Here is a 26,977-nt window from a genome sequence, read left to right as displayed (position 1 = left end):
CCCAGACGAGAGAGTGGTCCTGCGGTCCTTCCTTTGGCGGGTTCCCCTGCTGCGCCGTCCTGCAGGCCTGACGCCAAAACTCTCTGAAGTACAGAGGTGGAGCCTGGCGTGGTTCCTCCTCACCCCCCATCACCTGACAGCTCACGAACACCCCTCACTGCGCACTCCTGTCGTTGGGCCGGGTCCCGTGCACCTGAACTCCCCTTCACACCCATAGCTGGTGTCGTCCCTCTGCTCACAGGCCAGGCTTCCTCCAGGGACTGGGCAGAAGCCCTTGACGCGGCAGGATGCCATCCCCCTCTCATGCTGGGGCCGTGACAGTCATGGGTTTAGGTGGCAGTCGGGGTCACGGGCTTGGCTCCCGCTGAGGGTGCAGGGTGGATGGGGCCTCTGTGGGTGCTGTACCGACGAGGCGACAACCTGGGTATGGGCGGATGACCTGGGAGCCTGCAGGGAGCGTCTCCCGGCTGCTGGATGGTGCCAGAACCGTGCACTCAGCCTGCAGACGTCGTCGCTTTACATCGACTGCCCCGAGATATACTGGTAGGCATCTTTTAGGTTCTTTTAGTTATTTTGCAGTTTTTTAAGTTAATTAATTAATTAATTTGTGTGTGTGTGTGAGGAGATCAGCCCTGTGCTAACATCTGCCAATCCTCCTCTTTTTTCGCTGAGGAAGACTCGCCCTGGGCTAACATGTATTGCCAATCCTCCTCCTCTTATTTTTCCCTTTTTCTCCAAAGCCCCAGTAGATAGTTGCATATCATAGTTGCACATCCTTCTAGTTGCTCTATGTGGGACGCCACCTCAGCATACAGAGCACTCCATCCAAAAACAGCTGACTACACATTCTTCTCAAGCGTGCATGGAACATTCTTAAGGATAGACCATATATTGGGAAACAAAGCAAGCCTCAATAAATTTAAGAAGATTGAAATCATAACAAGCATCTTGTCAGACCATAATGCTATGAAACTAGAAATCAACCACGAAAAAAAAACTGGGAAAGTGACAAAAATGTGAAGATTAAACAACATGCTACTGAACAACCAATGGATCGTTGATGAAATTAAAGGAGAAATAAAAAAATATCTGGAAGCAAACGAAAATTAAAATATGCCATACCAAATCATATGGGATTCAGCAAAAGCGGTCCTGAGAGGGAAACTCATAGTGATACAAGCCCACCTTAGCAAACAAGAAAAAGCCCAAATAAGCAACCTTAAATTATACCTAACAGAACTAGACAAAGAAGAACAAACCAAGCCCAAAGTCAGCAGAAGGAGAGAAATGATGAAAATCAGAGCAGAAATAAATGAAATTGAGACCAAAAAAAACAATAGAAAGGACTAATGAAACAAAGAGTTGGTTCTTTGAGAAGATAAACAAAATTGACAAACCCTTAGCCAGACTTACTAAGAAAAAAAGAGAAAAGGCTCAAGTAAATAAAATTGGAAATGAAAGAGGAGGGCCGGCCCCGTGGCTTAGCGATTGAGTGTGCGCGCTCCGCCGCTGGCGGCCCGGGTTGGGATCCCGGGCGTGCACCAACGCACCGCTTCTCCGGCCTTGCTGAGGCCGCGTCCCACATACAGCAACTAGAAGGATGTGCAGCCATGACATACAACTATCTACTGGGGCTTTGGGGGGAAAAAAACAAAAATAAATAAAATCTTAAAAAAAAAAGAAATAGGAGAAATTACAATGGATACCACGGAAATACAAAGGATTATAAGAGAATACTATGAGAAATTATATGCCAACAGATTGGACAATCTAGAAGAAATGGATAAATTCTTAGACTCATACAACCTCCCAAAACTGAACCAAGAAGAAATGGAGAATCTGAATAGACTAATCACAAGTAAAGAGATTGAAATAGTAATCAAAAACCTCGATTGAAATAGTAATCAAAAACCTCCCAAAAAATAAAAGTCCAGGACCAGATGGCTTCTCCAGTGAATTTTACCAAACATTCAAAAAAGATTTAATACCCATCCTTCTCAAACTATTCCAAAAAATAGAGGAAAATGGAACACTTCCTAACTCATTCTATGAGGCCAACATCACCGTGATACCAAGGCCAGACAAAGATAATACAAAGAAGGAAAATTACAGGCCAATATCACTGATAAACATAGATGCAAAAATCCTCAACAAAATATTGGCAAACCAAATACAGCAATACATTAAAAAGATCATACACCATGATCAAGTGGGATTTATACCAGGGATGCAGGAATGGTTCAGCATCTGCAAATCAATCAATGTGATACACCACCTCAACAAAACAAAGAATAAAAACCACATGGTCATCTCAATAGACACACAGAAGGCATTTGACAAGATCCAACATCCATTTATGATAAAAACTCTCAACAAAATGGGTATAGAAGGAAAATACCTCAACATAATAAAGGCTATTTATGACAAACCCACAGCCAACATCATACTCAACAGGGAAAGACTGAAAGCCATTCCCCTGAGAATAGGAATGAGGCAGGGCTTCCCACTCTCACCACTCCTATTCAACATAGTACTGGAGGTTTTGGCCAGAGCAATTAGGCAAGAAAAAGGAATAAAAGAAATCCAAATAGGCAACGAAGAAGTGAAACTCTCACTATTTGCAGATGACATGATGTTATATATAGAAAACCCTGAAGAATCCATTGGAAAACTATTAGAAATAATCAACAACTACAGCAAAATCGCAGGCTACAAAATCAGTCTACAAAAATCAGTTGCATTTCTGTATGCTAGTAACAAACTAACAGAAAGAGAGCTCAAAAAGATAATACCATTTACAATTGCATCAAAAAGAATAAAATATCTAGGAATAAATCTTGCAAAGGAGGTGAAAGACAAACCTACAAGACATTATTGAAAGAAATTGATGATGACATAATGAAATGGAAAGACATCCCATGCACGTGGATTGGAAGAATAAACATAGGTGAAATGTCTATATTACCTAAAGCAGTCTACAGATTCAATGCAATCCTAATCAGAATTGACATTGACAATCCCAATGACAATCCCAATGACATTCTTCATGGAAATAGAAAAAAGAATACTAAAATTCATATGGGGCAACAAAAGACCCCGAATAGCTAAAGCAATCCTAAGAAAACAGAACAAAGCTGGAGGCATCACAATCCCTGACTTCAAAACATACTACACGAGCCGGCCCTGTGGCTTAGCGGTTAAGTGCGTGCGCTCCGATGCTGGCGGCCCGGGTTTGGATCCCGGGCGCGCACCAATGCACTGCTTCTCTGGCCGTGCTGAGGCCGCGTCCCACATACAGCAACTAGAAGAATGTGCAACTATGACATACAACTATCTACTGGGGCTTTGGGGGAAAAATAAATAAATAAATAAAATTATATAAAAAAAAAAACCATACTACAAGCAATAGTAATCAAAACAGCATGGTACTGGTACAAAAAGAGACACAGAGATCCACGGAACAGAATTGAAAGCCCAGAAATAAAACCACACATATACGGACAGCTAATTTTCGACAAAGGAGCTAAGAACATACAATGGAGAAAGGAAAGTCTCTTCAATAAATGGTGTTGGGAAAACTGGACAGCCACATGCAAAAGAATGAAAGTGGACCATCTGCTATCGCCATTCACAAAAATTAATTCAAAATGGATCAGGGCCGGCCCCGTGGCTTAGCGGTTAAATGCATGCGCTCCGCTGCTGGCGGCCCGGGTTTGGATCCTGGGCGCGCACCGACGCACCGCTTCTGCGGCCATGCTGAGGCCGTGTCCCACATACAGCAACTAGAAGGATGTGCAACTGTGACATACAACTATCTACTGGGGCTTTGGGGGAAAAATAAATAAATTATTAAAAAAAAAATGGATCAAAAACCTGAAAGCGAGACCTGAAACTATAAAACTCATAGAAGAAAATATAGGCAACACACTATTTGACATTGGTCATAAACGAATCTTTTTGGATGACACGCCTACCCAGACTAGGGAAACTAAAGAAAAAATAAGCAAGTGGGACTTTATCAGATTAAAGATCTTCTACAAGACAAATGAAACCAGAATCAAGATGAACAGACAACCCACCAGCTGGGAGAAAATATTTGCAAAACATATATCTGACAAGGGGTTAATCTCCATAATATATAAAGAACTCACACAACTGAACAACAAAAAAACAAACAACCTGATCAAAAAATGGGCAGAGGAAATGAACAGACACTTCTCCAAAGAAGATATACAATAGGCACATGAAAAGATGTTCAACATCACTAATCATCAGGGAAACGCAAATCAAAACCACACTAAGATATCACCTCATGCCCGTTAGAATGGCTATAATCACCAAAACAAAAAACAACAAATGTTGGAGAGGATGTGGAGAAACAGGAACCCTCATACACAGCTGGTGGGAATGCAAACTGGTGCAGCCTCTATGGAAAACGGTATGGAGATTCCTCAAAGAATTAAAAATAGAAATACCCTATGATCCAGCTGTCCCACTACTGGGAATCTATCCAATGAACCTGAAATCAACAATCCAAAGAGGCTTATGCACCCCTGTGTTCATTGCAGCATTATTCACTATAGCCAAGAAGTAGAAGCAACCTAAGTGTCTCTCGACTGATGAATGGATCGAGAAGATGTGGTATATATATACAATGGAATACTACTCAGCCATAAAAAAGACAAAATCGTCCCATTTGCAACAACATGAATGGGCCTGGAGGGTATTATATTAAGTGAAATAAGCCAGAAAGAGAAAGACAAACACTGTATGATCTCACTCATGTGGAATATAAACCAACACATGGACAGAGAAAACTGTATTGTGGTCACCAGGGGCAGTGGGGGTAGGGGGTGGGCACCAGGGGTGAAGGGAGACGTATATATGGTGATGGACAAACAAAAATGTACAACCCAAAATTTCACAATGTTGTAAACTATTAAAACATCAAGTAAAAAAATATAAAATAAATAAATAAAAGTTAACCTGCCGGAATGCAAGGTGGGTGCCAGGGCTGGGGGAGGGGTGGGGAGAGAGCTTGGTGGGAGGGTTCTTTTCAGGGATGGAAGTGTCATGGAACTGGGTAGAGGTGGTGGTCCACACCACTGTACATGTGCTAAAAGCCGCTGAATCTTTCACTTTTTTTTTTTTTGTGAGGAAGATCAGCCCTGCACTAACATCTGCCAATCCTCCTTTTTTTTTTTTGCTGTGGAAGACTGGCCCTGGGCCAACATCTGTGCCCATCTTCCTCCACTTTATATGGGACGCCACCACAGCATGGCTTGCCAAGCGGTGCGTCGGTGCGTGCCCAGGATCCGAACCGGCAAATCCCAGGCCACCACAGCGGAGCGCGTGCATTCAACTGCCTGCGCCACCGGGTCGGCCCCCTGAATCCTTCACTTTTAAAAGGTTACACTTACGTTGTGTGAATTTCACCTGAGTTAAGAAAAGAAAACACTAGGGGCTGGCCCCTCGGCGTGGTGGTGAAGTCTGGTGTGCTCCGCTTTGGCGACCCAGGTTTGTGGGTTCGGATCCTGGGCACAGACCTACACCGGTCATTGGCAGCCGTGCTGTGGTGGCGACCCACGTACAAAACAGAGGACAGTTGGCACAGATGTTAGCTCAGGGTGAATCTTGTCAGCAAAGAAAAAAAAAAAAAACTAAAAAAGAATTAAACGTCCATCTGGGGTCTCAGCTCTGACCGTTGGGCCCTCTGCACAGACAGCCTCACAGCCCAGCCATGTCCTCCCGCCTGGCACGTGGCTCTCGCTGTGTGTTGGGCAGCTTTGACTGAGCCTAGAGCCCCTGGTTTTATCTCCCTCAGGTCTCCTGCCCACGGGGAAGCCAGGTGGGGTGGTGGCAGTGTCACCAACCCCCGTGGATCCCAGGACCCCTGGTTGGAGGAGAAGATCCTGCCAGGTGGGCGTTGTGTGGGAGAGGGCTTCTCACTCACTACCGGTTGGTCTTTCCCCCTAATCCGAGTGTTCTCATTTGTAACGACGATTGCAAATCCCGAATCCTGGCTCGTGCAGAGTGAGTGTCCTCCCTTTTTCAGTGTAGAGAGTCTGGGTAAGTGTCGGAGGTTAAACTACAAGCCGCACACCTCACACCACCTCCCTTTCAGACACGCCCATCCACACCGACCTCAGCGTGGTGTGCGCACTTGAGGGGAAGCGCCTGGGGCTTATTGGGTGTAGTCCTGGGTTCGAGAGTCTGTCTTGGGTTTGAATACCTCATTCATGAGCGGGCTCGGAAGCAGCGGCTCCCCCACACGCTCCCTGCTTTGTTCCCTGAGCATCAGCCGCAGGCCGGCTTCGTCTGCCCAGCACACTCTTTGTTCCCAGAGCTGGCCGCTTCACACGGACCTGCTGGCGTCCCCCGACAGAAACATGCTGGGAAATAATGGAAAATGTGTGTATCGGTCTCTGCCCCCAGTTCCTGACACAGAGCTCCAGGACCCTTGCGATTCTCTGAGTGATCAGGGCGTCTTCTGTTCTAATGAGGTGACTCTTGGTGGGCTCCTGATGGGGGCTGATCACAGGAAAGACCAAGTGTGATTAGAAGTCTGGAAATTTCAGCCTTACCCCCCACTCACCCCCATCTTCTGGGGAGGGGCGGGTACTGGAGATTGAGTTAATGATGGATCACGCCGAGGTGATGAAGCCTCCACAAGAATCCCTAAAGCACGGGGTTCAGAGAGCATCCGAGTTGGTGCGCACATCCACATGCCGGGAGAGTGGCACCCCAGCTCCACGGGACGGGAGCTCCTGGGTCAGGACCCTCTCAGACCTTGCCCCATGTGCCTCCTCATCTGGCTGTTCATCTGCATCCTTTATCACATCCTTTATTACATAAGAAACCAGTAAATGTAAGTGTTTCCCTGAGTTCTGGGAGCTATTCTAGAAAATGGATGAACCCGAGGAGGGGGTCCTGGGAACCCTGATTTATAGCCCATGGGTCAGAAGCACAGGTGACAACGTGGCGTCTCGAGTGGGGGCAGTCTCGTGGGGCTGCACGGGCCCTGGGTGGAAGCGACAGGAGGAACTGAATTGTGGGACACCAAGCTGGTGTCAGGGAGTTGCTTGGTTGGGAAAACCCCACACACCTGGTGTCAGCCGTGTCATGAGTGGTGGTCATGTGGAATAAATGAGAAACAGGAGCTTGTCCTTGTCCCCTGCCGTGATCTTCACAGAGCCTCCTGCAGAGCCGCCTCCCGTGGCTGGCAGGGTTGGATCCCCTCAGGAAGGCAAAGAGCCGGGCTGCTCTTCCCCGGGGTCAGGCTCGCTTGGTTATGTCAGGGCGCCCGGGGGCTCGGGGCCCCGGCCGGACGGCAGCTTCAGGCAGCGCTGCACCTGGAGCCGCCCACCTCCCAAGTCCTCAGTTAACGTGAGGTGAGATTCACCCACATAAGTGTAACCATTTTAAAGGGTACAGTGGCATCTTGTGCCTTCACAGCCTGTGCAGCCACCATCGTTCTCTGGCTGGAATCGGCTCTGAGCCACTTGGCTGTGATCGTCCCTCCGTGAGCTAGAACTCAAGTGGACCTGAGGACCTGGGGCGGAAATCGAGGGAGAAGTTAAAATCCTCTAAGAAGTGTTCATTAAAAAGATTCTAGCAAATGCTTCAGTGTGACATACCAAGACTTCTGGGGGTCCAAGACATCGAAGTTGGCTAGTCCTTCTGGGCGACATCCTCAGCAAATAGTGGAATGAATTTGAGCTTCGAGAAGACAGGCGGGAGCGAGGCTCGCAGGCTTGGGCCACCCTTCAGGGCTCGCAGCGGGGCCTTTGGTTTTGCTGACGTTGTGGGTTCTGGGTGCACAGAGCCCGCACTTGCCTTCACAGACTAGCCCAGACGTCACAGATGACGTCCAGGTGTTGGAAATGGGATTCAGGAGAACTGACGAGAGGTGGCGGACTTGAATGTGAGACTTCGGTACCTGGCACTTTCTACATTCTGAGGAAAGCTCAGGTCTCTCTCTCTATATATTTTTAATCTGCTGCTTTTTTCTTCTAATGCCAGTGCTTTCTCTGTTGCAGGCAAAGCGGAGAGATTCCCCTGCTGACGGCGGCCAGAAAGCCAGTGAGCAGGACAGTAAGCAGGTACCACCCACGGCGCAATTTCCCGCTGTCTTTGTGATTGGACGGCACTGTGTCGTGACCTTGTGCACATCCTCGGTCATGCTTCAGTGGACGCAGAGTGCCTGGTTCCTGTCCATTTGTAATAGGTCTATGTCTTTACTTCTGTTCTTCTTAAACTCGTCTGTTCCACGTGTCCTTTGTCTTAATGTTTAAAAACATTGTGTTATACCTTGGAAACAACAAAACCAAAACCTCTGACCGTGTCCTCCACGGGAAATGAGAGGGGCCTTTGGCGGCCCGTCAGCATCACTGTCCTGGGCCCCCGTCACAAAGCCCCACAGACAGGGGCTTAAACAACAGGAATTGATTCTCTCACAGTCTGGAGGCCGGATGTCCCAGATCAAGGTGCCAGCGGGGTCAGTTCCTTCTAAGGGCCGTGATGGAGGATGTGTCCCAGGCCTGTCCTCAGCCTGTTGATGCCATCTTCTCCCTGTCTCATCCCATCGTCTTCCCCCGTGTCTGTGTCTGTCTTCAAGGTTCCCTTTTTTTTTTTTTTTTTGTGAGGAGATGAGCCCTGTGCTAACATCTGCCAATCCTCCTCTTTTTTTTCTGAGGAAGACTGGCCCTGGGCTAACATCCGTGCCCATCTTCCTCCACCTTATATGGGATGCCGCCACAGCATGGCTTGCCAAGCGGTGCGTCGGTGTGAGCCCGGGATCCGAACCGGCGAACCCTGGGCTGCCGCAGCGGAGCACGCGCACTTAACCGGGCCGGCCCCAAGGTTCCCATTTTTATAAGGACACCAGTCACAATGACTAGGACCCACCCTACTGGCCTCATCTTCACTCAATTCCCTCGGTAAAGACCCTGTTTCCAAGTAAGGTCACGTTTGGAGGTTCTGGGGGTCAGGACTCCAACAGGCCAGTTTCTGGGGACACAATTCAGCCCTTGGCACATCCTGGGTGAGCCCAGCTCGGTCTCTCCCGGAGCTGAAACAGAGCCCCCCCTTCCTGCGTCTCGGCCTAGAGGTGTTTTCACGTCTGAAATAATTATCAGTATGTTCTCTGAGGTTCCATAGATGTTCCCCTCCTCTGTGAGCTGCCCTGGGGGGCTTCCCCGTGCCCCTCGCCCTGAAGCTTCAGCCCAGTTGAGGCCTTTCCCTCTGTTCTGTGGGACCCAGCTCCCCACACGCTTGTTCAAACCAAGTTGTTTGTTTTGAGAAACAGTTTTTTTCTGGACGCTGATGCCCTGACAACTCAAGAACACTCGTCTTCCTCCATCACTGCAAGGAGCCAGAGAGAGCGTTAGCGTTCTGGAAGGCCTGGGGCCGGGTGTGGACAGGCCGTGGATGTCCACCCTCTCTGGCGAGGACTTCAGCCAGTGTCACTCGCCTCTGCTGTGGTCTTTATTCTGAATCCTAAGTGAGCCAGGCCTGTGTCGCCTCCTCTGCTCCTGGCTGTCGGGAGGCCCCACCTGAGGGCCCCTCCCTGAGGACTTTTCTCCCACATGCCTGGGCAGATGGAGCAAGTTCTTTAGTCACTTATTTTCCATTAGGAGCTTCTGAAGCATGTTTTTGAAATCAGCAGAAGGAAAGTTGAAAGAAAAAATGCAACTTAGTTATTTTGTGATGGTTTTATTAAAGAGATTAAAATCGACAAGATGTTCACTAAGAATCTGAAACATGAAATGTTTGCAATACTGTAGCCGACAGGGCATGTAGCCTCATCTTAGGGAGGGGCCTGGAAGAAGGGCCTGGAAAGGAGCGGGGAGGGCAGACTCCTGAGCACCCGGAGGAGACCCACACACTGGCCCCGGGACAAGTTCCCGTGTGTGGGCTGCCCTGGGGACATGACATGATGCATCGTCACGTTGTGACAGTGGCCCCATTCCTCAGGTGCTGTGGGTAAACTGGCCAAGTTCATCAACAAGCCAGCTCTCCCTGCACCCAGGGACCTCCTCGTCCCGTCTTGTCCCAAAGCTGGGCTCCAGGGGCAGCGAGTGCCAGGTGGGAGCAGGATTAGAAAGCTAGCTCTGAGGGTCCCTAGGCTAAGTTAGTGGTTTGCAGTGTTTCTCCTGGACCCCCAGAGGTTCCCGCTCAGTTTGAAAGGCCAGAGGGGACACCGTGGCATTGAGGCTGGCCTGGTGGCTCTCTCGTGGGCAGATGACACTAGGATGGCTACTCCGTGGACCCCTCCCTGCATGTGGGTGCCTGTTCACTCTAGCCACAGAGTGCTGGCCCCTCCATCCTGAGACCTCCCATCTCCTCCTCTGCGTCAGCTACAGGTCCCTGTGTCCCCAGGCCCCGGCCATTGGGTTGGAGTGGAGAGACAGGGCATCTCTCCATCCAGAGTTTTCTTTGATAAACTGAGGCGGTTCAGTTCCCTGGTTAGTCCGTCCGCCCACTCCCTAGTTTCTGTCATCCTTCCTGGGCTGCCCCTTCCTCAGACGGCTCCGCTCACTGGGCAATACCTGCTGGAACGTGCCGAGCAAAGCGGCTTTCACACTGGCGGCCCCACCATCCTGCAGAGCTGAGGCGTCCCTCGTGGCCCTCGGTGACATTCTGTCGAGGCTCCCAACACCACGGAGACGCTGCCCACAGTGCGCCAGACTCCAGTCCTCCAGGACTCACTCTGGTCCCACCCGAGAGGCTGCCTGGTGTGTCACCTCGTCAGCCCTGGAGCGCACGGCCCAGTGAGAGCAGTGTAGTCGGGTGCAGAGTCGTGATTCTGAGCACCCGGGGGGGCTTGGTTTCTTAGCTAACACCAGGCTTTCACTGTTGTCACTTTTAAGAGTCCCCAGTCACTGCAAGGTTCCCGTAGCACGCCGAGCGTGTCTCTCTGTTGGGAGAGGTTGTTTTCCTCCGGCTCGTTACTCAAAAGATGGAAAAGCTTCATGAAGTTGGGATTGGTGATGGTTTCTTGGATATAACACCAAAAGCAGAGGCAACAAAAGAGAAAATAGATTGGACTTCATCATAATTAACAACTTGTGTGTGTCAAAGGACACTGTCCACAGAGTAAAAAGGCAGCCCACGGAATGGGAGAAAAATGTCTGCAAATCATGTATCTGAAAAGGGGTTAACGTCCCCACATACAGAGAACTCCTCCAACTCACGTCCACCAAACAAACACCCCGACTCAAAGATCGGCCAAAGGTAGTGGACATTCCTCCACAGAAGAGACACAAGTGGCTCACGAAAAGGTGCTCAGCATGACTGGTCATCAGGGAAATGCAAATCAAAACCACAATGAGATGTCACCTCACACCCATCGGGATGGCTACTATCAAAAAAAAAATACCAAGAGCCAGCCCTGATGGCCTAGTGGTTAAAGTTTGGCACTCTCACCACTTTGGTGGCCCAGGTTCAGTTCCCGGGCACGGAACCACACCACCCACCTGTCAGTAGCCATGCGGTGGCGGTGGCTCACATAGAAGAACCAGAAGAACTTACAACTATACACAACTACATACTGGGGCTTTGGGGAGGGAAAAAAAAAAAGAGGAAGATTGGCAGCAGATGTTAGCTCAGGGTGAATCTTTCCCTGCAAAGAAAAAGCAAAACCCAAAAAACAGAGAATAACAAGTGTTGGTGAGAATGTAGAGAAGTTGGAACCCTGTGCACTCTTGGTGGGAATGTAAAACGGTGCAGCTGCTGTGGAAAACAGTCTGGCAGTTCCTCAAAACATTAAAAATAGAATTTCATATGATCCAGCAATTCCACCTCTGGGTATATATACCCACAAGAATTGAAAATAGGGTCTCAGAGATATTTGTACACTCATGTTCATAGCCATGTTATTCACAAGAGCCAAAAGGTGGAAGCAACCCAAGTGTCCATCGACAGATGAATGGATAAGCAAGATGTGGTCTGTACATACAGTGGAATATTATTCAGCCTTAAAAAGGAAGGAAATTCTGACACCTGCTACAACATGGACGAACCTCGAAGACTATTAGCTCAGGCTGCCATAACCAAAGACCACAGACTGGCTGGCTCAACTAACAGAAATGTATTTTCTCACAGTTTTGGAGGCTAGGAGTCCAAGATTCGAGTGTAGGCAGGCTGGGTTTCCCCAGAGGCCTCTGTCCTAGGCTTGCAGACGCTGGTGTCTGGCTGTGTCCTCACATCCCTGGTGTCTCTTCCTCTTCATGTAGGGACACCAGTCCTGTAGATTAGGACCTCGCTTCTAGGACCTCATTTGACCTTAATCACCTCCCTAAGGGCCGTATCTCCAGATGCAGTCAGATTGCAGGTTAGGGGATCAACACTTGGATTTTGGGGGGACTCAAGACATTCAGTCCATAACAAAGACATTATGAAAGGACCACATATTGTCTGATTCCACTTCCGTGAGGTCCCTGGAAGAGTCACATCCATGGAGACAGGAAGTCAAGTGGTGGTGCCAGGGGCTAGGGGAGGGGAAGTTAGTGTTTAATGGGGACAGAGTTTCAGTTTGGGAAGATGAAAAAGTTATGGAGGTGGATGGTGGTGATGGCTGCACAACATTGTGAATGTGCTTAATGCCACGGAGCTGTACACTTAAAAATCATTAGAATGATAAATTTTGTTATGTATATTTTACCGTAATAAAAACAAGAAAGAAACAGGCAGACCAAGCTGGTGCTAGAAGGGGACTCGGTGCCCCATCCTGCTGTGTCGTGTCTGACTCGCTCGTTGGGGGGGCCCCACACCTGACCTGTCCTGGTAGGTCTGTAACCAGTGTGGTTGAGGATGTTGTCATCTGTTTTTAGGGTAAAGTGTCACCTGCCGTCTTCGAGGGGCACGTCCTCCCTCAGTGTGACTTTTTTGGGTGGGTGAAGTCACAGCAGGTGCCTGGGCTCAGTGTGTTGGGTTTACTGTGGGGTGTCTGCAGTGTTGTCGGGCAGGTTACTGCCACTCCTGTCTCACCTGGGGACAGCACACAGCCCAGCAGAGGCTGCGGGAGGGAGAGGGGAACTGGCGGTCTGTGGTCACACCTCCCACAGCTGGAGGGACAGGAGAGCCCCGTTGTGGATGAGGCGGTGGCCCAACCTCTGAGTCTGACCCTGGGCGCGTTGGGGGACATTGCTCTCCAAACTTCTGCAGTTTGACTTATTTTAAAAACTTCCCCTCAAATGTACAATGTCGATGGTTCCAAGGTCTCTGTGCACTTATGGCCCAGGGGTCTGTCATCGGGGCCTCTCTTGACAAACCTGGTGGAGGCGGAGGAGGCCGTGAACACGGAGGAAGAGGCCTCAGGGCCAAGAAACATTCGCTCGGAGAAACCATCCCGTGCCAGATTTCTCTCTTACAAAGTGTACAGTGACATTCTTTTTTATTATGGGAAATTTCACTTCAGCCGACAAACTGGTAAATCCTCCCCCTTGTAGTTGATCTTCTTGTCGCCCCCTGCAAGGTTAGCTTTTCCTGTTATTTTGAAGCAAACCCAGACATGATCCCGTTTCCCCATAATGTAGCTCTGACTCCTGATTTCATAGTGACTCGGAGTTCACATCTGAGACAGAGCACTGTGTGAAGAGCCCTGAGGGTGGGCCTTGCAACTCATCCTGTTTCATTTCTGTTGTGTGTTTTTCTTGTGCACAGTGCCCTCCGCATCACCGGCTGTTTATCCAGGATTGTGCTAGTTCGTTTTCCTTTAATCTGTTATCAATCAAATAGAGATAATGTGAATTGCCCCGATTTTTTAAGCCTTTAAGTGAGGTCATAGGACCATTTACCATGTTTTCAGAAGCAGGGCTGGCTCTCTATTGGGTTGTTTTCAGTGGTGTATGTCTGCTTTTGAAAACTGTTTTCTGCAGAACAGTTCATTACACGAGCTCTTTTCTAGAAGCGTTTCCTCCTGCCCTCGGGTGATCAGCAGCTAGATTCCGCCTGTCGCGGTATCGTAACTAAGTTATGATAGACTATTTGGAAAAGTTGGCTTTCTTCATGTTTTGCTTTGGAGGTAGAAGTCGGCCAGCCATCGGGTCCGTGATTCCCCATGCGTCCTCCGCGACCGTGCTAGTCACGCAGCTGTGCTCCGTGCGGGGCGTCCCCTCACCTCGTTTGTGTGTCTCTGCACAGACCCACCTCGCGGTGTTTGCCATGGTCCACCCGCTCGCTCCCAGCGTGAGCTCCAGTGTGGCGTCCAGCCTGGCGTCCAGCGCTGGCTCAGGCGGCTCCTCCCCCACCGCCCTGCCCGCCCTCTCGGCCCGAGCCCACCCACTCGACCCCACCGGCAGCGCCATCGAGCCAGTCCCAGGTAAGTCCAAAGCTTCCCTCTCATCTCCCTAACTTCTCTCTGCACGGACGTTGTAGCCTTTCGGGAATGATCTACTTCTGGACGCCTTTCAGAACGCTGGTTTTTGTAAAAAGTGCGTTCTTTGTCACTTTGGCTGTATCGCACGTGGTCGTGGAAATGCCTAACTCATTGGGGGCCTCGGGGTGCAGAGGGGACAAGGGGCCCTCGAGCCAGGGCAGCTGCACGCCCCCCCAGGCCAAGGCAGAGTGGCTGGTGCCACCTGGTCTGGAGACCATCAAGAAGGGGGGGCTTTAGAGAAATTAAAGTAGGGCGTGAGCAGTGAGGGCACCTGAAGGTGGGGACAGTGGCAAGGGTGGGAGGGGAATGGGGATGAGATGGAAGGCAGTGGGCACAGCTGCCAGCTGTGGAGGGGTCCTTAGCCGCTGGCAGTCATTGAGGGTTTGGGGACTAATGACCAACATGATTGGAGCTGGCGGGGAGAGGGGGACCTGTCTGGAGGCCTGGACAGGGGCACGGAGCCCAGGGAGGGGCTACTGTGAAAGTGCAGGGGACGGGCGCAGAGCTGGTGGGCGAGACAGTGCCAGGGGCTGTGTGTGTCCCCTTGGGCCCCTCGGGCCACGTCTGGGTGGTAGGGCACCTGGCTGCACCTATGGATGGCTTTGCATCGCCGAGCTGACCCGAGCCTGCATCTCTGTCCTGGTAGAGGGAGACTTGGGGCAGTTTTCAAGTTCTCTGTCCCCAGGTTGGAAGAACCGCTCCAATGGGAGGCCAGCCTGGTCAGCTCTAGAACAGTCCCATCCTTGCTCTTGGGGTCCTGGAGCTCACCCCCTCCTCTCCTGCTTCTCTTTTGGCAGGGACTGGGAAGGGGGGTGGGCTCGAGGCTGCCAGGGTTGCCCTCGCCCGCCAGGAGGTGTTGTACCGTGTGTCTGTGTCATGTAAAGCCTCCCTCCATAGACTGACTCACTGGGGCTCTACCTCAGAGGGAAGTTTCTTCAAATCGTATGTACTTTGTGGGTGGTTTTGGTGGGTGTGTTTTCTTTTAAGCAAAAACAGACCCACGTGTATTTTATCTTGACCTGAAATTGGGGGCAGACAAGTTGTTCTTGAACCACAGAGGTCTCTGAATGAAACATGCCCATTTTAATATGAAATCGACATTGCAAATGGGCCTTATAATTCATGGCTCTGGGTCTTGCTAAGTGGCACCCTCAAACTCACACGTTCTCGTCAGAAATTCGGAGGTCAGGGATGAGGCGTGGGGTCGACTTGTCGAAGTTGGCACTTACGGCCAAAAGAACCCAGCAGGCAGCCAGCGGAGAGCCCACGGGGTCCTGGCCTGCGCGCAGCTCTCTACCCCTACTCGAGGGAGCTGAGCAGTTATTAAAGAACCTCATTCAGTGGTGAGCATTTCTAAGCTGCTCCCCTAAAGAATGTTAAACGTGAGGAGTTTGGCTGACTTATACATTTTAAAGGACCGCTGGGATCTTGATGGGTGTGTGGGGCATGTGTGTGCAGGAGTTCCTTTTGTTTCCACTTGGAAATGAGCCAAAAAGCCATTGGGATGAATAGCACATTTTATGATTTTATAGTTTTATGGGTAAGCACAAAATTTTTTAAAATAAAGTTTATTTTCCCCAATGTAAAGATAGTAATGGTAAAATTTGAGCATAACAGAAGGGTAATTAGGAAAATGAAATCCCATCCTCCAAACAGGTGAGGCCACATTCAACTCTGCCCACTTGAGTGAAAAACAGAACTCGGGGCACCTGTGCTTTGAAAGTGGCCTCACTGGGTGTGTGACGACTCAAGACTGAGCTGGCATATTTGTAGTTGTTTCTCCATCCGTTATCTAACACCTGAGGCAGCCCCAGCCGGTTTCAGTGCATCTGTGACCATCCTGTAGTGCATTCCTTCACTGACTTAAATATTTCCTGAACCAGCTACCCAGTGGTGAATTTTTTTCAGGATCAACACTGCCTCTGTTTACAGATCATACATTTTTTTTGTTAAAATGAGCTTCTGCTGTCAGTGCATCCTCCCTTTTTTCTCTGATCACTCTCCTGAGATCACGTGTAAAGTTATATCCCAGGAATCCAAGCCCCAGTTATGGGAAGTAACGGAATCCTCAGAACTGCCCTCTGGCCCCAGGAGGCACTCAGGGACACCCAGACCCAGAGTGCCCGCCCCCTGCTTTGGGGCTGACAGGTGTGACTGGATTCTCCCAGTAGTCCTTTCAGTCAGGTCATGTCCTCACTAATGCACTGCATAAAGACAATGAGTAACCTCTAAAATAAAGAGGTGCTGTTTCCAGACTAAGTCTGCATTTAATGGAGCTGGTGGCGTCATTTCAGGGCCACCTGACAGATTTCACTTTCTTTGCCTTCCACCTCACAGGAACAAGGTTTCAGATTAAAATAGTGACCAGCGGAGCTCATTGCCTGCGGGGCTGGCAGCAGAGGGCGGTGGGAGCCTTCATTCCGAGGAGACTAGATCGACTGTGGACGGAGACGGAAGGGACTGGTCTCGGGGCTGTGGGCAGCTGACTCAGTGACCTGCGAGGGCGGGAGTCCCGGCCTGTTCATCCCGGCCTGTTCATTCTGGCCCCGGCCTGGCCCCGGGCCATGGGGGTCGTTGGGTTGAGCGTGTTTTTACCTGAGCAAGGTCTGGCCACGAGCCCTGCAGGTGGGCAGGGCAGGAGCAGCGGGGCCGGCGGCGGCGGGCTCCGGGGCTTCCGTGCGAAGACCCCTCCTTGCCCGAACAAAGCAGCCCTGCCCGGCTAGCGTTCCCGCGTCCACCTGGGCCCAGGGCCCGGCACACCGCCTCGCAGCGGCGGGAGCGGTAGGTGCTGGTGCGAGGGGTGGCGCGCCCTGCCGGGGGCCCACACACACGGCCGCGGGGACGGGAGGACACGGAGCGACTAAGCCGGTCCACCAGCACCTGCCCGCCGGGCCCCAGCCAGGTGCGGTGGGGGCGGAGCACTCTAAGGCTTGCGTCGCCAGACGGCGGGGCCGAGGGCGCCTGAGGCTTGCGTCATCGGGGGCGGGGCCTCGGCGCGTCTAAGGCTTACGTCGCCAGGGGGCGTGGCCAGCGCGGGCGGGCGGGGCGCCGGCCGTGTTTGAATCGGCGGCGGCGGCGGCGGCGGACGGTGAGTCAGCATCGTCAGTCCCGCGCCGTCAGGGTGCGGGTCGTCGATAAGCGGAGCGACGGAACGGGCAGTGCGCCGCCGCCCAGGTGAGGTGCGCCTCCCTCCCCGGTGCGCCTCTTCCCCTACAGATGCGCCAACCCCCCCCTCCCCAGGTGGGCTTTCCCCACAGGTGAGGTGCGTCTCCCGCCCCTGCACCTTCCTCCCCAGGTGCGCCTCCCCTCCAGGTGCTCCTCGCACCGGTCCGTAGTGCCCTCGCCCCGGGCCAGGTGTGACAGCCGTCGGTACCAGGTTTCTTGGGGGCTGCGGAATGAGGTGCATGCAAACGTCCCCGTTTTGGAACCTGCTCTGCGGAGGCGCTCGCCGCTTCCCTGCGTGGGCGCGAGCCGGCCTTCTCCAGGGGAGTCTGCATCACCTGGAGGAGGTGGGGCTTTTCTCCCTGGCGAGGACGGGGTTCCTGCCTTGTCCTGCTGCGAATCACCGTCCGCACTGTCGGAAACTCAGACCGGCGGGTGAGCGGGTTGCCAGGTGCTTCTCCATCCTGTAGTTAGGGGAGGACGGCCAGCCGGGGGGCTCCTGGCCCGGGTGGGTGCGGGGGAGCACCCCCAGCGTCGGGGGTTCCCTATTCTGACCATTAATTCTGTGCCCTGTGTGCATTGTTCCCGTGTGTCCCCTGACCCGGGGGGACGGCGGCGCCTCTTGAACGTGCTGTGTCACGTCGGGAACGGGGCTTTGCCAGGGCCATTACTCAGCAGCTTTCGACTAATTTCTCATTAACATCTGGGTGCTTCCTGGTAGTTTGGCAAGGCTGGTTCTGGGTCAGATGGCACAGTTTATGTAACTTGGGTCATCTAGATTTTGAGTTTTAAAGTCTTTTTAAAAGTCAGTTTTTCTTGTAAGAGCGTATATCAGAAGACCTGGGTCAGCCCCGGGGAACAGCGCACGGTAGTATGACCAGAGAAACCCTGCTGATGAAATGGGCAGGCATGCACCCTGGGAGCAGCTGCCTCCTTATAAGCTGGATGCATCTGTGGTTGTCAGTGAGGGTTGGCGCCTCTTGTGCCCCCTCTGCGTATGAGAGGGCAGGTCACACACCTGTGCTGAGTCATGGGGGGAGAGTGATGAGCTAAATCACTTCAAGGCGAGTAAAGGCTCCTGCACATCCAGTCTGTTTCCTGCATCCATCCGTTGGTGCCTTTGTTACTCAAAAACTGTTTCTGGAAGTCTGCCAGCTTTGAAGCAGACGCTGCTAACCTAATCCCAGGACTGCAGGTGCTGAGGGCCAAGTCCATGTTGTCAGGCCCGACTGACCCAGCGTGTCTGGGACTTGGGACCCCGGGCTGAGCAGATGCTCCAGGCCAGCACATGAAGGGTGGGTTTGGGCCCGCATTCTTTTGGCTGCAGCACAGGTTTCGTGAAGAGGTGGGGGCAGGGTAGGCGTGCAGTGGAGGATGCTTGCTCTCAGAGTGAGTCTGCACATTGGCCAGCACTGGTCAAGGTGCACCAGCACGGTGTGGGCCAACATGCAGAACAGCAGGGGGTCGTTCTGAGAAGGGTTTTGGAGGCTGAACAGGAGTTCTCCCAGGACTAATGGAGGCTAATGGAAGCTGTGGCAGGCTGCAGCCTGCAGCAGTGTTGATTTGAAAAGCCTCAAAATGAGTTATTTGGGAATAGCCAAAAGAATTGCAATTCGGGATGTGCATGGTATGGCAAACCATAGGCAAATCCAGAAAACAAAGGAAGGAGCTGCTTTTGTGGAGAAAAGGGGGAGTAGGGAGGAGCTGTTCTTTTGTGTGTGTGTGTGAGGAAGATCAGCCCTGAGCTAACGTCCATGTCAGTCCTCTTTTTGCTGAGAAGACTGGCCCTGAGCTAACATCCGTGCCCATCTTTCTCCACTTTATGTGGGACGCTGCCACAGCATGACCTGACAAGCGGTGCTTCGGTGTGCCCCGGGATGCGAACCCCCGGCTGCCGGCCGCCAGCAGCGGAGCATGCGCACTTAAGTGCTAAGCCTTGGCTGGCCCGAGGAGGGGCTGTTCTAAAGGAAAGTCCATTGGGGGAAAGTAACATATCAGGGTAGCAACGGCTTCTCATTGGCTGAGCTGCAGCATTTCTCGTTGGCTGAGCTGCGGCATTGTCTGATTGGCTGGGCTGTTGCTGGGCGGGCAGAGAAATCTTCCTTCAGTAGTAAAGTGGTTGTACTTCCTGTGGGAGATGCAAGTGACCTACCCTGTCTTCGTGTTTGGAGTAATTGAGGATGTGTGATAGGGGTGAGAGCTCCCCTACAGGCCTTCCTGACTGCAGTTTAGTTGAGATTTCCTTTATTAATTTCCACAATGGGTTATTTTTCTTCATGGACAAAGGAGGAGCGGGGGAGTGGGGGTGGGGCGGGGGCGGGGTGAGGCATGGTCCAGCCAGGCAGTGTGGACCAGCCTCCAAGGACTATGTTCTTTCTGGGAGGCAGGACTCGTGGCATGACAGAGTTGGCATCATACAAAGGTCACTCCTAGGACAGTGCAGTTCGGGTGAGGGGGCAGCCTGCAGAGACCGCTGGAGCTTGGGGCCCTAACTGTGTGGGTCGAGGAAGAAGCTGAGGGCTCCTTCCCTGCTTCTGCTCAGTGAGTGGGCCCCGGTGCACCAGCTCGAGGGAGGCACCTGTGTGCAGAGTTTCAGAAGGTGCGGGTGCCACCCTGGCAGCCTCTCCCTGGTAGGAGGAGGCGGTGCGGCCGTGTGGGGCAAGTCCTGGGGCATCTGGGGTTAGGTCTGCAGAAGCCATGGGTGTCCGGGTGTGGAGCAGGCACAGGAGGGGCTGCCGGGCTCGAGGGCAGGGGGCAGGGTTGTGGGAGGGCCGCCTTTGACCAGAGGGGTTTCAGGGCAAGGCCTTGGCAGCAAGTTGAAGAGTGAGATGGAAACTGCTGTCAACCTTGAAAATAAATAGTCAGTTATTTTACTAGCAAAACAGCTTTATCCAGGAAAAACCAAAGAATTGCAATTTGGAACTTGCGTGCCATGGCAGGAGCCATGGGCAAGTCCAGCAAGCCAAGGAGAGGAGTGTTATTTTAGAGAGGAGGAGGAGGAGGTTGGGAGATGTTGTTTTCAATGAAAGTCCGTTGGAGGAGAGCGAGAGTTCGGGGGATGACGGGTTCTCATTGGCTGAGTTGCTGGGGTGGTTGATTTCCTCCAGGAGGTGACATGGACATCTTTCCTGTTGAGGATTCTTCTTGTTGGTGTTTGTAATTGACCGTCTTCCTGTAATTGACCTCAGTGGTTCTCCCTGGGACCTCCCTCTTCTGGCCTCCTGACTCCGTTTTAAGTGAGGTTTTCCTTTATTAATTTTCACACTGGGGTCGGCGAGAAGGCGTGGACTTGGGTGAGGGCCTGCGGGGCCTGCGGTCATGTCCTGGTGAGCCGGTGAGAGTGGAATTCACAGTTGTAGGAGACAGGTCTGTTGGGGGGAACAGGCCTGGAGGTGCCTATTGGAGCCCCAGCCCCCGACTTGGAGAGGACTGAGGGGTGTCTCCAAGTGGTCCCCCTTGTTGTGGGTTGGATTATGTCACCCAGAAAGATATGTCTCAGTCCTAACTGCCCCCACCTGTGAATGTGAGTGTGTTTGGAAACAGTCTTTGCAGATGTACTCAAGGTAAATGAGGTCATTAGGATGGGCCATAATCCAACACAGCTGGTGTCCTTACAAGAACACAATCGGACACAGAAACGGGAGAGACAACCATGTGACAGTGGAGGCTGAGACTGGGGAGATGTGGCCACAAGCCAAGGAGGGCCAAGGAGTGCTGGCAACACCAGAGGCTGGAAGAGGCAGGAAGGAGCCTCCAGAGGGAGCTCGGCCCTGTGACGCCCTGGTGTCCCCTTGGTCTCGACTTCTGGCCTGCGGACTGTGAAGGGATGAATTTGTGTTGTTTGAAGCTGCCCCGTGCGTGGTGCCTGGTTTCAGCCCAGGGCACAAGTGCCTCTGTGCACCCAGATGTTAGGAAGAAGCTGTCCGTCGAGCGGGCACAGCTTGGGGGGAGGGACATCCACAAGGGGAGCCCCCCAGGAGGAAAGAGCCTATACAGGCCAGGGGTGGGTGCTGCCCCTGGTGGTCCCTGTGCCCCAGTGTCTCCTTGAGGGACTCGGTCTGTCTTTCTTTCTTGTCACGACTCTTGCGTCAGGCCGTTTTCACGTCACCCTGTCCCTGGCTGCGGCCGTCAGGTGCCTAACTTGGACCTGTTGAAGGAGCCGGTCTGGCTGTGCAGGTGCTGCTGGTGTGACAGTCGGGGCGCCACCGTGAGGAATGTTCGTTGTCTTCTCATCGCTTTCCCAAGGACTGAAGAGCTTGGGGTGCTGCCAGCCTGGGGCCTGCCCTCTGTTCCCTGAAAAATGTCCTCACAGGGTCAGGGTTCTGCAGGGCCCAGTGTCACACTTCAGAGCAACGGGATAGTATCTGGGGGCTGGGGAGGGGGAGGCTGGGCGGGCTTCTGGACTCTGGAGGGGCACCCTGGCCCAGCTACCATCCTACATGTTTACCTCCTTCTCGCATAAGACCAAAAGTCCTTAAACCTTGGTTGGAATGGTTTTCCCTGGGGCGTGGGCGGGGCCCTGGTGCCTCCCCCATGCTCTTGGTGATGGCGTGGAAAGGACAGTGGTCTCCGGGTGGTTTCACTGCCTGACCTTGGTGCCCAGAAGATTCCCCTCAAGGCTAGAATCTGAATGAGGGCTGGGGTCACAGAGTTGTGCTCCGGGGGTGGAAGCCTTCAGAGTGTCCCCCAACGTCCCCCTCTAGGCCGATGGAGTACGATCCTCACTCTGCTCCTGGCCGCAGCTGCCAAGTGGGGCCCAGGCGGGGTCGTGTCCACAGGCAGCAGGGCTGAAGTAAGGAAGGAAGCAAACGCAAGACCCGAGCCTCACCCAGCGGTGCCGCTCCGGGACATGAGGCCCCTCCCACACACCGTGAGCCCTGAGCAATGGATCGAGGATATGCGTCCGCACTCTCCTCGTGTCCAGGAGGCAGCATTTGGCCGCCTGTGAGTGGTCTGCTGAGTGCCCACCATCAGGCGAGGAGCCCTCCTCGTGGTTGGCTCTCAGGGTCCCCACACAGGCTGAGTGCTGCCGACCAGTCCCCGGGACGGGCTGGTGCAGCCGGGGCTGCGGCTGGGGCTGGACCCAAGCCCGCTCTGCATGTGCCCCTCAGACGCTCCTAAGGAATCCATGTGTGCCTGGGCCTTAGTCTCTTATGCTGTATTTCCCGCTACTGATGGTAAACGCTCTTGCATTTAAAAAGGCAGCAGCCCCTCCCCTAGCCGCAGGTGGGCTCCTCTGTCCGCAGGCCTCTCCTTCGTCCCTGTGCCCTGGCACCCACTGCTTTCACTCAACTCTTGGGTCGAACGCAGTCGGTTGAAACAAGCTCAGCCCGGCTGCCCCTTCCTGCAGCCTCAGTTGCTGCTGCGCCCTTTGCTTCCAGGTGTGACCGGGAGTCTGGGCAGAGCCAAGGGCGGGATGTGGTCAGAGTTGAGCAGTGGCTCCTGTCCCTGGGCTCTTTTGACTTGATGTCACCCATCAGGTGCCATCTAGGGGACTCTGTGACGCTTGGCGCTAGGCAGCTGGGGGTGGGGCAGAGGTGGAAGGCTCCAGAAGCCTGGCTCACTGATCCAGAGCCGGCAGGTCTGACCAGGGTCCCGTGGTGCATCCCCTGGGCTGTGGAGAGAGGGTCTGTCCCCAGGGGCTGGGGAAAGGAATGTCTTTGTGGTCTCTTCAGGTGGAACTTGGTGCTTCTGACCAAGTGTCATGGGGGGCTGAGGGCCTGCAGCCAGCAGAGGGGGAACAGGGCTCGCCCACACAGGAGACGCCTAGCTGCCTCTGGGAGGGGGTGCAAGGGCAGAGCGTGGGACCCCTGAGGTGGGGCAAAGAAGAAAAGTGCCGAGTGTGGCAGAACTCGTGTGCTGGGCCTCTGCTGCAGACCTGGCCGTGACGTGGGGCTGGGAAGGCCACAGGGTGCGTGCGTCCCAGGAGCCCCTGCAGCCCCTCCTCTGCCTCTCAGGGGATGGTGTGCGCTCTGGGTCCTCCGGCCACACCTTCCCTGAGCTGACCCTGTGTGGCCGAGGCAACCTAGGAGACAGGCTCCTGCTTTGGGGGCTGGTGGGCCTGACCTCAGCTGCCCCAACACAGCTTCCTGCTCCTTGCCAGGTCCCCAGGGGCTGGGGAGGGCAGGAGCCCCCATGCTGCGCAAGGGCAGGGCCCTAGGAGGAAGTGTCGGAGGGGACGGGGTGAGCGCAGCTTCCGCCTGCAGGATGGAAAATGGCTGTGCCCCATGGTGGGACCCCGCTCAGTGCCTGGGGGTGGGGGTGTGTGTGGAGACCAGGAGGCTCTGCTGTGACCCTGCTAGGACGTCAGCACAGGTGCAGCCTCACCAAGCTGTCCCGGAACCCCGTTCTCATGGACTTCGTCCTCCTGGAAAATTTTTTTTTCACTAGTCAGGTGTTTTCTTGGTCAAATTTTACCAAATGATTAGAAATTTAAACTTAGGAGGAGCAAACATCACGAGATGAGGGCGGTGCTGCTGGGGCCGCACGATGGGCCGTCGGCCTGAAGGCACTGGCTTTGGGGAGGGGGCAGTGAGTCTCTGACGTCGGGGTGCAGCGCTGGAGCCTGGGCTCCGCCTGCAGCCGGAGGGTCCTGGTCCCCCCAGCTGAGGCTCTGCGGTTTCCCTGTGGGGTTCTGTGGTGACTCGGTGTTTTGTTCCGTAGGCTCAGCTTTAGACCTGCATCTCAGTGATGTAAGTCTCGCGTCTCTGGACAGAGAGCTGGAAGAGCAGGACGGCGGTGACCCCGGGCCCCCAGGTGCGGGCGCTGCCAGCCTTGCTTGATCTTTCAAGAATCTTTAGATGGTCCTAGGGCAGGAGGGTCCCAGGCCCCCTCCCCACTGCAGCGCGAATGGGATCAGCTTCCCGCCTCTTCCTCAGTTGACCTCCATCTTAGCAAAGCAGCCCCTGCAGACGTGGGGGACATGGCCTTCCAGTCACTTCCTGGGGACATGTTTTAACCGCTGCATTGGCATAAAGATGAAGATACTAACATTGTATGCTGAAATATCTTCTTCTACCTAAAAGTTCATCTTTTTTTTCTGATATTAAAAGAAAGTAAACCATTTCTGGGGGGCCCTAAAATACTGGGACCACCATGCCAGTGGATAGGTCAGTCGAGCAGCGTCTAGTGGGCACCTGGCCTATGCTGGGACCCCCACTCAACTCCCCACTGAACCCCTGGCCCTGTTAACATGCCGAGTGTCTGAGTGGTGAGAGGCGTGACCACATCAGTGTAGGGGGACACGGCTCTGGCACTGCACCTCCACCTGGCGCCTGTGGGCCTGGTCCCCCCATGTCCCCTGCTCTCAGGGTCCTCCTGGATCCCCCCAGCATCCACCACTCGGGGTCCCCCGAGTCCCCCAGTTGCCCCCTACTCTCAGGGTCCCCCCAGCATCTACCCACTAGTGTCTACCTACTGTGGCTGCTCCCCCCAGCTCGGAGGGCTCCCGCTGCGTCTGGCCCTTGTGGTCACTGCTGCAGCCTCTCGCTAACTTGGCCCCCTCTGCTCTGTGCAGGTCGGAGGTCTCCGGGAGGCTCGGCGCCCGTCAGCATCCCGGGCTGCCTGCCCCGCTCCCCGTCCCTGCACTCCTTGTCATCACTGTCCACCTCCCCGCTCAGCTCGCTCTCCCAGTCCCTGTCGGGGCCACTCGTCTCCTCAGCCATGACGCCCCCCCAGCAGCCGCCGCCCCTCACATCGGAGCCCGGAACGCTGGGCCCTTCGGCCTACAACTCCTTAGGTGAGCCGTGTCCAGCGGGGAGGGGCCCGCCCCTCCGAGGGACACTGTACAGCAGAGTAAACTGAGGCATGGAGCAGTGGGCCCCACGAGGGGGCGCTGCCGCTTTCAGGGGCTCCTCCACGCCACCCCGCACGCTCCCGCCACGTGGGCGTTGGCTCTTGTCCCAGGCGCCCCCGTGTCCATGTCTCTGCTGGTTTGGAGTCGGGGTAGTGTGCAAACCTCTGTCAGGTTCTCAGTGTGGCCAGGACCCCGAGACCCTGTGCCGACGACACCACAGTGTGACCCGCCTCTCACTCCCCCACGTGCGGTGGTTTCTGAGGCTGCCGGATGAGTGAGGTCACCAGAGACCCAACGTAGAAGCAGACAGATTTGCAAAGACAGGAAACAGTGCCATTTCTTGTTTTAAGTTGTTTTTTCATTGGAAAATGTTCTTTATCGTATGTAATTTGTTATATTTTAAAAGAACATTTGTAAATTCCGTTTAATTTCTAATGCCATATGTGTATATATCAATAGCTGTCACCCTGTCACCCACGTAAACAAAAGCTCTTTGGGGTTCTCAAGATTCAAGGAGTGCAGTGGGTTCTTGGGACCAGAGTTTGAGAATGCTGCTCCCCACGTTGCAGTCACAGAAACTTTGAAGTTATGTCTCTTTCTGTTTGAACACCACAGGTGTTTGGGAAGGGGGCCTGGTACAAAGCTCAGGTGGACAGTGGTGTCCGTGGAGCCCCAGAGGTCCCCAGAGCCTGCTGGGGAGACACCTGTGCTGCCTCAGCGAGGCCGGGGCTGACATCTCTTGTCCCCTCCACACTCAGGTTTGAACGGCGTCCCCGGGAACATCTGGGACTTTGTTTCCGGCAGCTTCTCTCCCAGCCCGTCCCCTATCCTGAACGCCGGCCCCGCGTCCTCTTCAAGCACGAGTCCGAGCAGCGCCGAGCTGGCACGTGTCCGGCGGCAGCTGGACGAGGCCAAGAGGAAGATCAGGCAGTGGGAGGAGTCCTGGCAGCAGGTGAAGCAGGTGAGCGCCGGGCAGGGCCGCGCACGGGCGGGAGGGGTGCACCCAGCAGGGGCCGCCCTCCCGGGCGCCAGCACTGCAGCCCCCTGGGTTTCAGGCCTGCGACGCGTGGCAGCGGGAGGCAAAGGCGGCGAAGGAGCGTGCACTCGCGGCCGACAGCGCCCGGCAGCTGGCGCTGCAGAAGAAGGAGGAGGTGGAGGCCCAGTTCAGGCGGCTGCGGGAGGAGCTGGAGGGCCGGGGCGCGTCCTCCTCACTCCCCGGGCTGCGGAGCTGCGGCGACATTGGTGCCATTCCTCTGCCCAAGCTGCATTCCCTGCAGAGTCAGCTGCGCCTGGATTTGGAAGCAGTGGATGGGGTGAGTCCTGGTGTTGGTTTTGGAGGTAGCTGAGGCCTGTCCCTGGCAGAGTGTCCTCGGCACAGAGGGAGGAGGGGTACCCGGCCCAGTGCTGCTACCCGTTCCTCCGTCTGGCCCCTGCCTCGCCCTGACTCCTGGGTGGCGCACCCCACGGGGCTCTGCTCCCAGGACAGTGTACTCCTCCTCTCCTGCCAGGCTGGCCCCTGCCCTTCCTTCCTGGAGTCGTCCACCTTTGCCCCCTCCCCTGCCCCCCATCCTGCCAGCTGTGCCCTCCATGGACAAGGTGGACGTCCCTCCCACCCCACGCATTTGGAACCATGGCATGCG

At 53.9% G+C, this 26,977-nt stretch overlaps 1 protein-coding gene across 3 annotated transcripts in view; it reads left to right on the top strand.

The window, feature by feature from the left end:
• UNKL (unk like zinc finger) overlaps positions 1–26,977 on the top strand; it is a 49,482-nt gene that overhangs the window by 19,935 nt on the left and 2,570 nt on the right. The window contains exons 9-14 of one of the 3 annotated variants that reach the window (XM_087449338.1): positions 8,040–8,102; positions 14,146–14,323; positions 24,206–24,298; positions 25,059–25,280; positions 26,096–26,298; positions 26,393–26,650. In XM_087449338.1, the coding sequence (XP_087305464.1) occupies positions 8,040–8,102; positions 14,146–14,323; positions 24,206–24,298; positions 25,059–25,280; positions 26,096–26,298; positions 26,393–26,650 (1,017 nt within the window). Of the gene's footprint in view, positions 1–8,039; positions 8,103–14,145; positions 14,324–17,472; positions 17,555–17,599; positions 17,621–24,205; positions 24,299–25,058; positions 25,281–26,095; positions 26,299–26,392; positions 26,651–26,977 lie in introns of those variants that run through there. The other 2 variants (XM_014793597.2, XM_087449339.1) reach the window with 2 other exon arrangements.

The sequence above is a fragment of the Ceratotherium simum genome, chromosome 26, assembly GCF_057802395.1.
Source record: "Ceratotherium simum simum isolate JZ-2026a chromosome 26, ASM5780239v1, whole genome shotgun sequence".
NCBI classification, from domain to species: domain Eukaryota; kingdom Metazoa; phylum Chordata; class Mammalia; order Perissodactyla; family Rhinocerotidae; genus Ceratotherium; species Ceratotherium simum.
This window is presented reverse-complemented; position numbering and strand designations above follow the sequence as displayed.